The following is a 12,887-nucleotide window of genomic DNA, read 5'->3' as shown; positions in this document are numbered from 1 at the left end:
ACAATTTTAGAAATTTAAAAACTAAGGCTTTTCAGTAGGTAAGCCTACCATTGAAATGATTTTCACGTTATTCTATCTTTATCTTTTGATTAAAAACTTTTCTAGTCAATAGAAATCACCTAATATAATTACAAATATGCTACTAGTTCCAACATTTAATTGATAAATTATTATATATTTGTGTGGCAACTGTGGGTAAATGATAAATTAGTATATTGACATTATTTAAAATATATAGAATCCATTGAGATATTGCCTCCTAAGTGAAATTATCATAATACAGATTTTGGCCTATAAATCACCCCAAATCTGTATTCAAAATACTATTCTTTTCCAATTGTACAAAATCAGGCTTATTTTTAGGCCCCCTATGAAACTGCATCATTAATACATAAAGTTTGTTGGGTTTATTTTTAGCAGTGTTCATCTCAAAGTCAGCCACCCCAAACACACACACACACACACACACGCACACACACACTTGCTCACTCAGTAAAAAAGACAGAGCGAGAAAAAAGGAGAAAAGGAGTAGGGAGAAAGACAGAGAGAGAGACAAGCACATACAACCATTACAACAAGGAAATTCCTACTATTAAATCAGATCCCTTAGATAAAAATATGTGAGAGCTGTCTTTCAAAGACTTCTCTTAAAGCATGAAATTGTTATATGGCATCCTAATTTAGCCAGTCCACAAAGCTATCTGTGATGGCAGAAAAAGGTTCTTTCTTGAAATGGATGCTTCATTCTTTTCCTCCCAGTAGCTATTCAGCGTCTTTTGTCTATTTATATTCGTTATTGCCGCTGTAAGAACAGTGCGGTTTTTCATTACTTCATTGGCATGGGATGCACTGATTCAGTTTTGCTGTCAGTTCTGACCACTTTCTTTCCCTCCCCCACTTTCACTTACTAAAAATCTACAAATAGAAGAGACAACATACACAGTATAATACAGTACAAAACAAATAGCACACGCAAGTTAAGTTGTCATGTTTCGCTGGAATTTAGCAGAATTGCATTTATTGAACAAAGAATACAAAGAAGCTTATGAACACACAGTATGGTTTGATGTATGTAATGATTTTTGTAAACTATGCTAAGTATTATTATCAATTATTTGAATTTTTACTATATTATTATTATGGATAATTTGTATTCCCTCCAAGATATTCCATCGAGAAAGAAAAAATAGTTTGGTAAGATGATTGACATGATAACTTCACAGTTTTGTTGCAAAATATGTGCAGCTATTTCATATGAATTTTTTAATTTATTTTCAACTCATTCCTTAATTTTCTATGGCTACATGATCATCTGATGAATTTTGTTTTTAAGAGTTTCTCATATATGTGTTTTGTATGAACTATAGTCATTCATTATATGAAAAACTGTAGGAGTCGTGTTTTTCTTAAATTTTACTATGAGTAATAATATCAATATAATGAATTCTTTATTATGACTCACATAACTAGGAAATGAAGTCTTGAAAAATACATATTCTATGCTTTCCTTCCTTCTAATAATCATGGATAGAAGGAAGTGATATTGAATTTTAAAGTAGTTTAACAAAAGTAATTGGATCTCACACAACAGAAAATCAGTTTAAAATACACATTTTGCCAGCTCAGAGAATTCAGTCCCCATTATCATTATTGAATTTACATTTATTCTTTTTCTTGCAAAATGGATAAGAAAAACCTCCATTGTATCCAAATGCCGTAGGTGTCGTTTAATGCTTCTCTCTCTTTCTTTCCCCTCAAATAATATTATTTACAAAGAACCTAGAAAAAAGTAGTGATGCGACAACTCTTCATTCTCTTATTCCTGGGAGCCATAGAATATATAAAAATCCCTCTTGAGATGCAGTTTTAAAAGATTCCTACGTGACCAGGCCAAGAAGTGGAGGGGAGACAAATGATCTTAAGAGGTCTAAGCCCTCTTCATAAGTAAGTAGGTGCCTCTGACACTAGAAAAGTCTCTCTTGTGTTCAAAATATCTTGAATATCTCTCCATCTTTGTTGAGTACCTGCAGGCATCATTGTGTCTGGCACACTTCGAGCAGTAATTCTCTGGAAAAGCTTGACACATAGTTGGTTTATCAAAAGTGAATTTGGTTATAAAAAGATCCATAAACATTCACAAACTTTTCTGGCTGTTTTAGGCAGTAGTCAAAACACTGTTTTTATGAGTATTTTGTGTTTCATAGAAATTTGTAATGTCATCAAAGCCCATCAACACGTCCAAAGCTTTAGGTAGGCTGTATTGATATCATCGCTTCACGTGAGAGGGAACTGAGGTACACAAAGTTTGTGCTGTGACCACTTATGTGGCATTTTCAGCTGTGTTGGCACCATGGTTTGCACAGGTTGTTTATGGGGCTGCTTAAGAAACTCCATACAGGTCATGATGACTTGGTCATTCGCGGAAAAATCTTGCCCCTTACTCTTTTCTCTCAATATAGTTTCAAATACAAATTGAATAGAAGAGTCTGAATAGAATAAAAAAGAAGAGTGAGCCTTAATATAATTGAAAAATATGTAAACCAATGTGAGCATCAATGGTAACGATAAATTATATAGCATTCTGACCAAAAAAATCTATGAATTTTTTCACTGGTGCTGGATCGTGTTTTAAAATGTTAAGCAACTAGGGAAAAGTTAAAGGCACTTTGGAATCTGCCTTGTAGTAAAAAGTCAGTCAACCAATTTACCTTGGCTAAACTCACACGCTGCCGTGGGTTCCAACTCAATTCAAAAGTAGATTCTGTACATTAGAGCTGTTTATTTCTTCCAGTTCCACTAAAGGCACTGAACTTTTCATTGAGCAACACTCAGGACTCCTGTATATATTTGAAGCACTGACAGAGCAATAAGAAGTATTATGATGCTGAGACATAGTTAATATTTTGATATTTATTAAATTCATTTATTCCACAATTATTCATCATGAATCTAAAGTTTGCCAAGTGATTTTCTAAGAAGAATATTTGTCAAGCCAATAAGTCTTCTTTTTTCCTTACTAGTGTATTAGCATCGTTATGATGTTGCTATAAACACAAATCTTCCAGTTTGGACTAGGCTATATCTATTTCTCTATAAAATAGAATGACAGATGGAGATAACTGGCTGAAATTTACAAGAAAAAAAATTTCCTTCCACCATATTCAGGGATGAAAAAATGGTTTCATCTATTATCCAATTCTGGAAAATGACATTTGCAAGGACTTGGAGGTTGGCCTCTATTGGGAAGAGTGGGTGGGGACGTTATTAATCATGCCTGTTGTGAATGTGGGTGGACAGTTGTGGACCAACGTTGCCCTTTCTAATCACAGGCTTAATGACCAAAGCTAAGTTTTATTCTTTTTTATTCTTTCTTGAACATTTCACATCAATTTTGTACTTCTCTTATGGAAGTCATTGCTTTCATTAAAGTTTAAAGTTACCTATGTACTTGTCTCCCTTTCCTATCTTGTCTGCATCTTGAAGACAGGATCCATGTTTAAATTAGTTATGTAACCCCCACAATCCCTTGGTTGGAGATACCCAGAACATATTTGTTGAACAAATAACTGAGTGTCTGCCTTTAAGTAAGATGACCCCTCGAAGACTTATAAAAAAACTCATCATTCTCTTTGCAAGAAGTAGCAACGCTTGTGTAAATTATGATGAGAGCTCTGCTGTCATTATAGCACTCAGATTTAGTTTGAAAGGGAATTGAAATCATCCACTGAGAACGCTCTAAATCCTCTATAATTTTAGGTCATTAGTTGTTTTTCTTTTGGAACGTTAAACACTTTCTCAAATAACACTTTTTTATGTTGTTCTAAAATATATGCCTCCACCTAGCCAAGCCATTTGGAAGTTTTTCCTTCCTGAGAAGTTAATCCGTCATATTTCCAGTTTAAAAAGGATTTTAGTTGAAAATATGTTTAGTGTTTAGTAACCCCTAAAAAAAAAAAAAGAACAGGTTGTCAACCTGAGTAGTATCTAATTTAAAATCTGTTTTTGGATGTTCTGCCCTCAACTTAAAGCCATAATTTAGCTACTTATGGTATAAATGAACAACAGCTAAAGATAAAAAGGGGTCACGTGAGGACCTTCTCACTAATGGTGATATTTATTTAAAATCCTTAAAATACTACAACTAGAACGAGCTTAAAGGCAATGTTCTTTAACACAGTAAAAAGACTAGTTAAAATATTCAGAAAACTGGATTAGATTGGATACTAGAGAATCAAACTAAAAGAAATAAAAGCAAAGAACCAGAACAACTGTAAATCTCAATATATATCTAACAGACAGCTCCCGTTGGCTTACTTTTCTAATCACTAGAGTGCTTCTAAAAACTTTTTGAAATTACGGGTAGATAATATAAATGTTCAAGTGTTCTATGGCATTGATCTACATTTTTTTTTCCTTAATGCAGTTTTGTGTTCCTTGCTGGGCTCATAGTTTTTCATTAACTTGTCTGCCATGTTCCAGTTTCAGCTTCATTTCATAGGCTTTTGTGTATTTTCTTTCTTCATGGTAGGAAATGATTGATCAGCTCACTCATTCTCTGTTATTTTTCATGCCGATGTGCTAATATCCTGTTGAGTCATTTTTTGAATTATGTTTTAGCTTTATGTTACAGCCTGCCCATACACGTGAAAAGGAAAGAGACTACTAGCTCTAACACAGCTTCTAATAGATCTAAGCTAGAGTAATCTGTCATAAACCTGTAACCACTGAGAGTCAATGCTTGTAATTAATCCACACGCTATACCTTAAAACATAGCTGAAAATCTATATAAAGTTAATAGTAAATATAAATTCTTCCACAGGTCACACATCAAACTGAGACTCATTTTCTTTCTCTATTCTGTTTTTTCCTTGGATTTCCATCTCCATCCTCTACTTCTCTTCTTCTTTTCCTTTTTTCATCCTTTCTTCTCTTCCTCTTTACTCCTCCTTCCTCTCTCCTTCCTTCCTTGTATTCTTTCATTCTTCCTCTCTCAGTTACTTTTGTCTTTTCTTCCATAACTTTCCTAACATTTTTATTCCTTTCAGTCTCTTTCTCCTTCTGTTTTTTCTTTGTATTTTGTCAATCTCTGTGTTATGTTTACTATATGATCCCTAAAAATTAGTTAGATGTAATGAAAAGAATAGATGACAAAATCAAGATCCAGCCTTCCTTCCTTAATTCCCTCCTTCTTTCCTTTCTTAAACCCATATTTACTGAAAATTTATCATGTGTACATACCCAGGAATTTGAGGTACTGAGTCATGCTTATTTTTACATCTCTACAAGTGAGTAGGGAGGCAGTGGCTAAGCCAGGTTAATTAGCCTGCATAAGCCCATACAGTGACTGGTAAGATTAGAAAGTGGATATGTTTCCTCCAGGATTCCTAGCTTAGCCAAATTCTTTATACCTCCTTCACTTTCTAGGTTTGTTTTTTAGACAAATCACTTGGCAATTATTTCTTATTTTTAGCCCTCTGGGAAATGGGTGCAAGAACGCTTGTCCCTTTCTCTTCTCATTCAGTAGAAAAGATGCCCTGAATTGTGCCAGGCACTGAATAAACGATTCCTATGATGAAGATTATGATGGTCATGATAGCTTACACTTATATAGCCTTCTGTGTGCGCAAAGCTCTCCTTATCACTTTACGTGGATAAATGCTTGCCATTCCTAACGACAGCTTAGCTATTTATCTTAATGAATGCTGATATGCTGAGTATAATCAGCACATGGTCGCTAGTCACAGGTCCATGTTAAGAGGAAGAGATGTCTTTGGACTGTTATATGCTTTACACGTTTTGTCCTCATTTTCATGTCCAGGTGCTGCAAGAGGAAAAAAAGACATTTTTCAATCAAACTCAATTCAAGTTGAATAAAATGGTCATTTAAGACAAATTTTGAGGAGAGGAGGCAGCATATATGAATTAGCAGGCTATCTATTAATTTGTTTATTTTGAATATAACCGAATAGCACTAGGAAGGTAGGAAGAGCGGGAGGAAAGTATCAGTGCCTATGATTTGCTTCCTTAACTGTAAAGGAACAAAGTAGAAGGGTTATCCTCTGTAAATAATTGCCTATTTATTCAAGAATAATTAATTTAAGAATAATTTATTTATTTAATGTTGATATCTCAGATTTGTAGCAAGCAGCAGTATAATATTCTGTGGATGCTTAGCTACTTCAGATATTTTATTTCTGTGGACTTTTCATGTCCCTGAATCTTCTTTTTTTTAAGATTGGCACCTGAGCTAACATCTGTTGCTAATCTTCTTTTTTTTAATCTTCTTCTCTCCAAAGCTCCCCAGTACACAGTTGTGTATTCTAGTTGTAGGTCCCACTGGTTGCTTTTTTTTTTTGAGGAAGATTAGCCCTGAGCTAACATCTGTGGCCATTCCTCCTCTTTTTTGCTCAGGAAGACGGACCCTGAGCTAACATCTGTGCCCATCTTCCTCTATTTTATTTGTGGGACGCCTGCCACAGCATGTCTTGACAAGCGGGTGTGTAGGTCCGCACCCAGGATCAAAACCAGCAAAACTGGGGCCACCAAAGTGGAATTTGCGAACTTAACTGCTGTGCCACCCGGCCAGCCCCTGTCCCTGTATCTTTTTAAACACGGTCAGGAAAATATGATTACTCATTGAGAATTTGTAGCTGTTGTTAGCCTTCCATACATGTATAGAAAAACACTCCCAAACTCTACATAGGAACAACATCAAGCATTTTATAACAACTGTCAGGGGAGGGGGAAGACGTCTCTCAGAAAAATTCATTTATTTTAAATTACTCCAACTTAATTTAAAGTAATCTAATCGAGCATGATGCCAGTGGCTTGGTGATTGATCTGTAAGTAGTTCCATTTTCTAAAAAGAAAAAAAAAATGTGGATCTGTTTAGTTATCACAAGATAACAGATTTAATTCTATCTTTCTCAGCAGGAAAAAGTTCATAGTGCTTCTTCTTGGTTGACAGCCCTGGGGTTAAATATTCAATATGATCATTATTACATCTGAATCAGTATTTATTCAGAAGTTTTTGTTTTTAACTCAAAGAAGCAAAAGCAGGTCTGATGCCAAGTGGTTTGGAAGATTTAGCCCTAACTTTGTGGACACACCGTAAGCAGCGTATTTTCTTTGACTGGCTTCCCACATTCATGAATAATGTATAACCTGTCATACTTCTCTGATCACGTTATTCGGAGATGAACCCTCCACCGAGTGCAGTTCTAAATGCATTTAATCGTGCCAAATCCCTGTGTTCTTTGGAAGCCGTATAGGTATATCAGGAGCAGATAATTAGTCCGTATTTTGACTGGACAACATTTTTAATAGTTAAATAACACTTCATAATACAGCCTAAAGGATAAAGGAATCCCAAAAGTCGTTGCTGGCTTTTCTTCAGAAAAGCAAGTACTCCTTGACAGTTACTTTAAAAGACCAGTCGTCTCAAGATATTTGTTTTCCCTTTTAAATTCTCTTGCTTTTGCACTTCAGCCCTGCATTATTTAGGCTCCTTAACATGCAGAGCAGGAAGCTGTTTCTTAACTTTTCCCCCTCTTTTTTTTTTCTTTCTGTTTTATCTCCCCCAACCCCCCCGTACACAGTTGTATATCTTAGTTGCAGGTCCTTCTAGTTGTGGGATTCCCCCTCTTTTTGAAGATAATTTAACGCACGTTAACTGGGGATCATGCACCTTCTATACTTTCTAATATATTTAAAGATTCTTTAGATTAAATTCTTTGTTTTTAATGCTGATATAATTATAAAGTCCACCCAAGTAACAAGTTAGAGACTATACTGTGTTGAAGGCACATATTGTGTTTAAATTTGGCAATTTTACCATCTTTTCATGTCCTTAAATGAAAAGAAAAAGCAAATTAGGATTCAAGCAGTAAAAAAATGTAATTTTAAAATGTACAAAATAGTAATTATGTAAAAATTATTTCTTTGGGAGAAATGAGAGATTATACCTAGTTACATAGATGACAGAGTGCTAATTATTATTTATAGCCTTTATTATTATATACCAGCAAGTCACAATAGATTAAGTTTCAGTTAACTTTGAACAGCTAGTAATTATAAAGTACAATGCTAACTGCCAGAAAAATCATTAACTTATGTACACCTAATCTTTGAAGTTAAATTGCTTTGCGTTTCTTCTTCTAAGCTTCTTGTCATATGCATTTTTAACATTTATGAATTTAAATAATTTTAAAATAAACTTAAAATTAAAAGATGTCTTTTTTCATTTACTATTCTAGAACTTTATTTAAAAGATAGGTATTTGGCACGATAATTTATAATAGAAAGACATGAATCTATAATCTTTTATTTGTGGAAACTGTTGTTTTCCTGTAGTTAATTGGTAAATATTGTAAAAATTTAAGGTTTGACTCCTCTAATTTCTGCCAAGAAAAGAGGACATTGAGTAAAAATAGATAATTTTCAATAATTTAGAATCAACATTCTGTCATTCAAATATATGTGTAGAAAAGATACGGAATAGTTGTTAGAACAATAGTAGTGATAACAGTAGAAAAATGTCTTAAGTGCCTCCATATGTAGATCATTAGACTAAGCACTTAACATGCATTTTCTCATTTAATCCTCAGAACAACCCTATGAGACAGAGTTGAGTAACTTGCTCAAGGTTATCATCGGTAAGTGACAGAATGTGGACTCAAATCACACTTTGTTTACTCAGATGCCAGTGTGTTAATTGCTTGAATTCATTGATTCCCTCCAATGAAGGCAAGTTAAAGTATAGGCTTTCAAAGAGTGCACGTAAAAGTTTACACCGTGCATAGTTCCTTGGTTTTTGTGATGCAAGACACAATTTTGAACAAGTAGGAAGTATATAAATGTACTTGACAGCACTACTGTTTTTACCTCATTATCTTTTAATACACATAGCTTTTGCCATTCCTATAGATTAAATCTTAGCTTCATGATTGCAACTATATATTCTCAAACTAAAAATTTGGATATTAATCAATTACCTGATAATACAGGAAATCAAGTTGGTAAGCATAGCCCAAATATCACCTGGTGTTGATTTTCTCTTAAGAAATCAGTGTAGTCATCTTTCCCAATTTAAACAACCCAATTGTGATTAATACGTCCTAAGTAATCTCTTGGATGCTTTATTTGCCAGAAATAACTGTCCATACTTCTTTTTGCTCTTCTTAAGGCATTTATTTCCACTTCTCACTTTTAATTCACCAAGGAGTGGTTTGGCATCTCCTGTTCTCAGAAGTTCAGTCCAGCACACTGTGGTTTCCAAACACAGCATTTCTGTCTCTGGAATAACAATGATCCAAAACTTCATAATTGAGGTGTCTTTCTGCCACATAGAATTAAAAATAGACCTCTATTATGAAGATGAAACTTTTTCTTAGCTAAATATGGCTTTAATAATGGTAGAAGTTTGAGGCTTTTTACCAACACAGTAATTTAGTCCTTTTATTTTGACTTAGATACCAAAATTTTTCATCTCATTCAAAGACCAACTGAGGGACAGCTGTGAGAGAAAACCCCAAGGAAAAATAGTCATATGTCACTATCATTCTGGCCTTAGAACCTCCACACCACTTCTTGAGTTTTCTTTCACCTTTCTGTCTGTCTAAACTAAAAATGTTCCCCTGATTTCAAGCTTAGAGTAGTGAGATTCCTACTATATCTGACATCCAGCGACATTGCTTGTTCCAGCTTTCTTCTTCTATGTATAGGGAAATGCTTTTCTGCTTTAATTCAGCTTAGACAAAGATGATTTTTTTTTTCAAGCTTATGACATGAGTTTGTAGTACACTGATGTGTTATTGAGAGGTAGCATGGTTACTGGTTAACATCACAGCTCTAAAGTGAGACTGCTTGGGTTTGCAACCTTATTCCATCACTCACTAAAGGAAAACTATTGGGTAACTCACTTAACTTCTACGCCTTAGTTTCCACATCTGTACAATGGGGGTAATATACAACCTGTCCTACAGGTTGCTGTGAGAATTTAATGAATTAATATATGTAAAGTTTTAGAATAGTGCCTGATGTATCAGTATTCTTGAGTGAATGAATAAACTTTTACAGATTCTTACCACAGCAGAGGGACCCATCTTCCCTGAACCTGGAGACTTCATGCCAGTTTTGTGCAGTAAAATCCATCTCTTCTTATTTTCTCTCCATAGTAGAATGTCCAGTGTTCCTATGTCCTGCCATAACAAGTCTTAATTCCACTAGTCCTTGGCTGATTTGCAGAACAGAGAAGCCTGACAAATTAGCAAGATTCCCATCAAATGACTCCCTTAACTACTCACAGAGTACAGTCCAGTGGTTAATATAGTACATATAAATTTTGTCATTTAAAGGAAACTCTCAAAGCATATGTTTTAGCGATGATTTCCATTGTTATAACACCTGTAGTTTTATCTTTTTTTGTTTCTTATAGGATTGATGTATTTGAATTGTACAAGACACTGGCCAGTACACAAAAGCTTGCTAAAATTACCTCCCTCCAGCCAGTCTTCTTTGCCTAAGAGCCACAGAATAGCCAGTGAAGCTAATTCATTGAACACGTGAGAAAATCTGTTTACACCATGAAACCTGTTTTTCTATGTGATGCCCACTGCTGGCAAAGCCAAAACTGAAAATATTGGCAAAAAAACCAAACAACTTAAATAAAGAGTGTGCATGGCAGATGGTGGAGATAAATAGTTGGTCGTCCCTGTCTGTTAATCTCACTGCACTCACTCCCTTTGAGTTGTCGCAGTGCCATAATTTTGCCATGATTATCTATGAAATTATGTTGACTGTTAAGCTCTGATTCATGCTTTTCTTAAGTCGTCTGCAGAAAAGATGACATTCTAATTGCACTTCTGAATTTTTTGCACTATGAGTTTAAGTGCAGACACATTTTACTAAAAAGAAAAAAGGCTAAATGTATGTAATTTGACATTGTGACAGATTAATACTTAGGCATTAGACCAGCAGTACAATTAGACAGCTTAAATGTGTCCTACATCTTAATGTCTATATGACTTTAAGAAGTCACATTAAGTCCTCCTTTTTTAAAGGGTCTGTTGCCATTTTGCTGATTGAAATAAATCAAAGCCTATCAGAGGATTTAAGTGGATTATGAGAAGGCTCATCACAATTACACATAATTCTAGAAAATTGGAATCTAGGGAATTAACTGTAAATTCAGAATGTCTCAAGGTAAGAACATGTATTTACAGTAGGCATCCTGAAGTGGTTATGGAGGATGTGACTAACTCTTATTCTTTGAATTATCTGAGTTCCTTTTTAATAAGGATAAAACTTTAGTCACTAAAGTATCATTTGAAGTGACAGCTAAAAGTACACTTTAAAATTCACATGACATTGTGTGCATATTAAAATTATATTTTATATTAAATATCATATAGTATATAGCTTACTCAGAAATAACCAAGAATACACAGATTTCCTTGTGATATGATTAAATTTATAGACTTTCCATCTATTTAAGAGTCACCAAGAATAAAAAGTTTATTTTATACAGAGGCCACATACATACATACAAATATATATATATTCACATATAAAAACCTACAGCAAAGTCTTCACAAAATAATGTGAACGTGGTGTAAACTGTTTATGACTCCCTAAATGGGTTCAACCACTGACTAGTGGATCATGACCCTTAATTTGAAAAACATTCATCTGAATTGCCCATGATTATACCCACTTAAAATGTACCCATCAGGTTGTTACCAAAAGGCAACCAAAATTTGTTGAGCTGAAATAGGTTGGCACATTGCCTATAATAGTTCCTATTAAAATACACCCATGTTACAAGAATGAGAGAAGAGAGCCTTCTGTTTTTCATCTTTTCTATCACATAGAATACTTTTCCTCCGTGATTCCATGTTTTCTGAGTTTTCGTCTATGATACAAGTTGTGTATAGCCAAAAATAAATTTTATTTCCCAAGTTTATTATTGCAAGATTTGTAGAACTGCCAAGCAGAGGTCCTGACAACACTAGAATAACTATAAAACAGTTACCATCCATAAGCAAAGAAGCTTAACAAATTAGTTCATGCATGTAGCCTTGTGAGTTCTAAGTATAGGATTTGCCCATTAGACTTTTTCTTAGCACCTATCGTGCCTCCACTGACCTCACCTCCCTGCCCCAGGCTTCATCTGTGGACTGCATTTTGTTCTATAAAATAAATCCATGGATTATTTCAATCAACTACATTGTTCTGTTAGAAAAAAAAATCTCAATTAGAGAAATTACAGTATAGGACAGGCTGTGAAAGAGTGTAAGGAGAGTGAATGGTGGAAAAGTTCATTCATATCTGCGCCTACCAAACAAACAAACAAAAACCACCCCACCTTCCCTGCTTGGTCAATCGCATTGCACTTATGAATAACAGATATTATCATCCTTCCTCCTGTGGCCAATGTGAAGTTAGATCATAATCGTCAGGGATGACATGCAATCTGTCTCCCTACCATGTTATTCATTCATCCATTCAAAAGGCAGTTATTGAGTGTGTGACTGGTTTGGTGCTAGGACCCAGAGTATACAGTTAGGTAACTTATGAATCCTGCCTGCAGGGAGTTACCCTTTACTGAAAAATTTACGTGACTAGGTAGCAGAATTATATTAAGTTTTATGATAGAGATGGACATAAGATGAAGGCTAGAGAGGCAGAGAGAAATCAGAATTAGACAGACTGGTTAGAAGAAATCTCAAAGAAGACATCCTGGAACTAGATTCTGAAGGACTCGTGGGAGATAGATAGATGACAATGCAAGGAATAGCAGAAGCCGCAACATGTTAACATCACGAGGACAGAATAGCAAGAGGCTTTCTGGAAATGACAACTACATTAGGTCCATTGAAGTGGCACA

General features: G+C 34.7%; 1 protein-coding gene across 17 annotated transcripts in view; it reads left to right on the top strand.

The window, feature by feature from the left end:
* Positions 1-12,887, top strand: part of PCDH7 (protocadherin 7) — a 398,823-nt gene that overhangs the window by 371,456 nt on the left and 14,480 nt on the right. For 4 of the 17 annotated variants that reach the window (XM_070506083.1, XM_070506081.1, XM_070506089.1 and 1 more), the window contains one exon: positions 8,608-8,655. The exons of the other annotated variants lie outside the window; for them this stretch is intronic. In XM_070506083.1, coding sequence (XP_070362184.1) covers positions 8,608-8,655 — 48 coding nt within the window. The remainder of the gene's footprint in view (positions 1-8,607; positions 8,656-12,887) is intronic. 17 annotated transcript variants of the gene reach the window in all.

Source organism: Equus asinus, chromosome 3, assembly GCF_041296235.1.
Source record: "Equus asinus isolate D_3611 breed Donkey chromosome 3, EquAss-T2T_v2, whole genome shotgun sequence".
In the NCBI taxonomy this organism is placed as follows: domain Eukaryota; kingdom Metazoa; phylum Chordata; class Mammalia; order Perissodactyla; family Equidae; genus Equus; species Equus asinus.
Note: the sequence above shows the minus strand (reverse complement) of the source record. Positions and strands in the feature narration are given on the sequence as shown.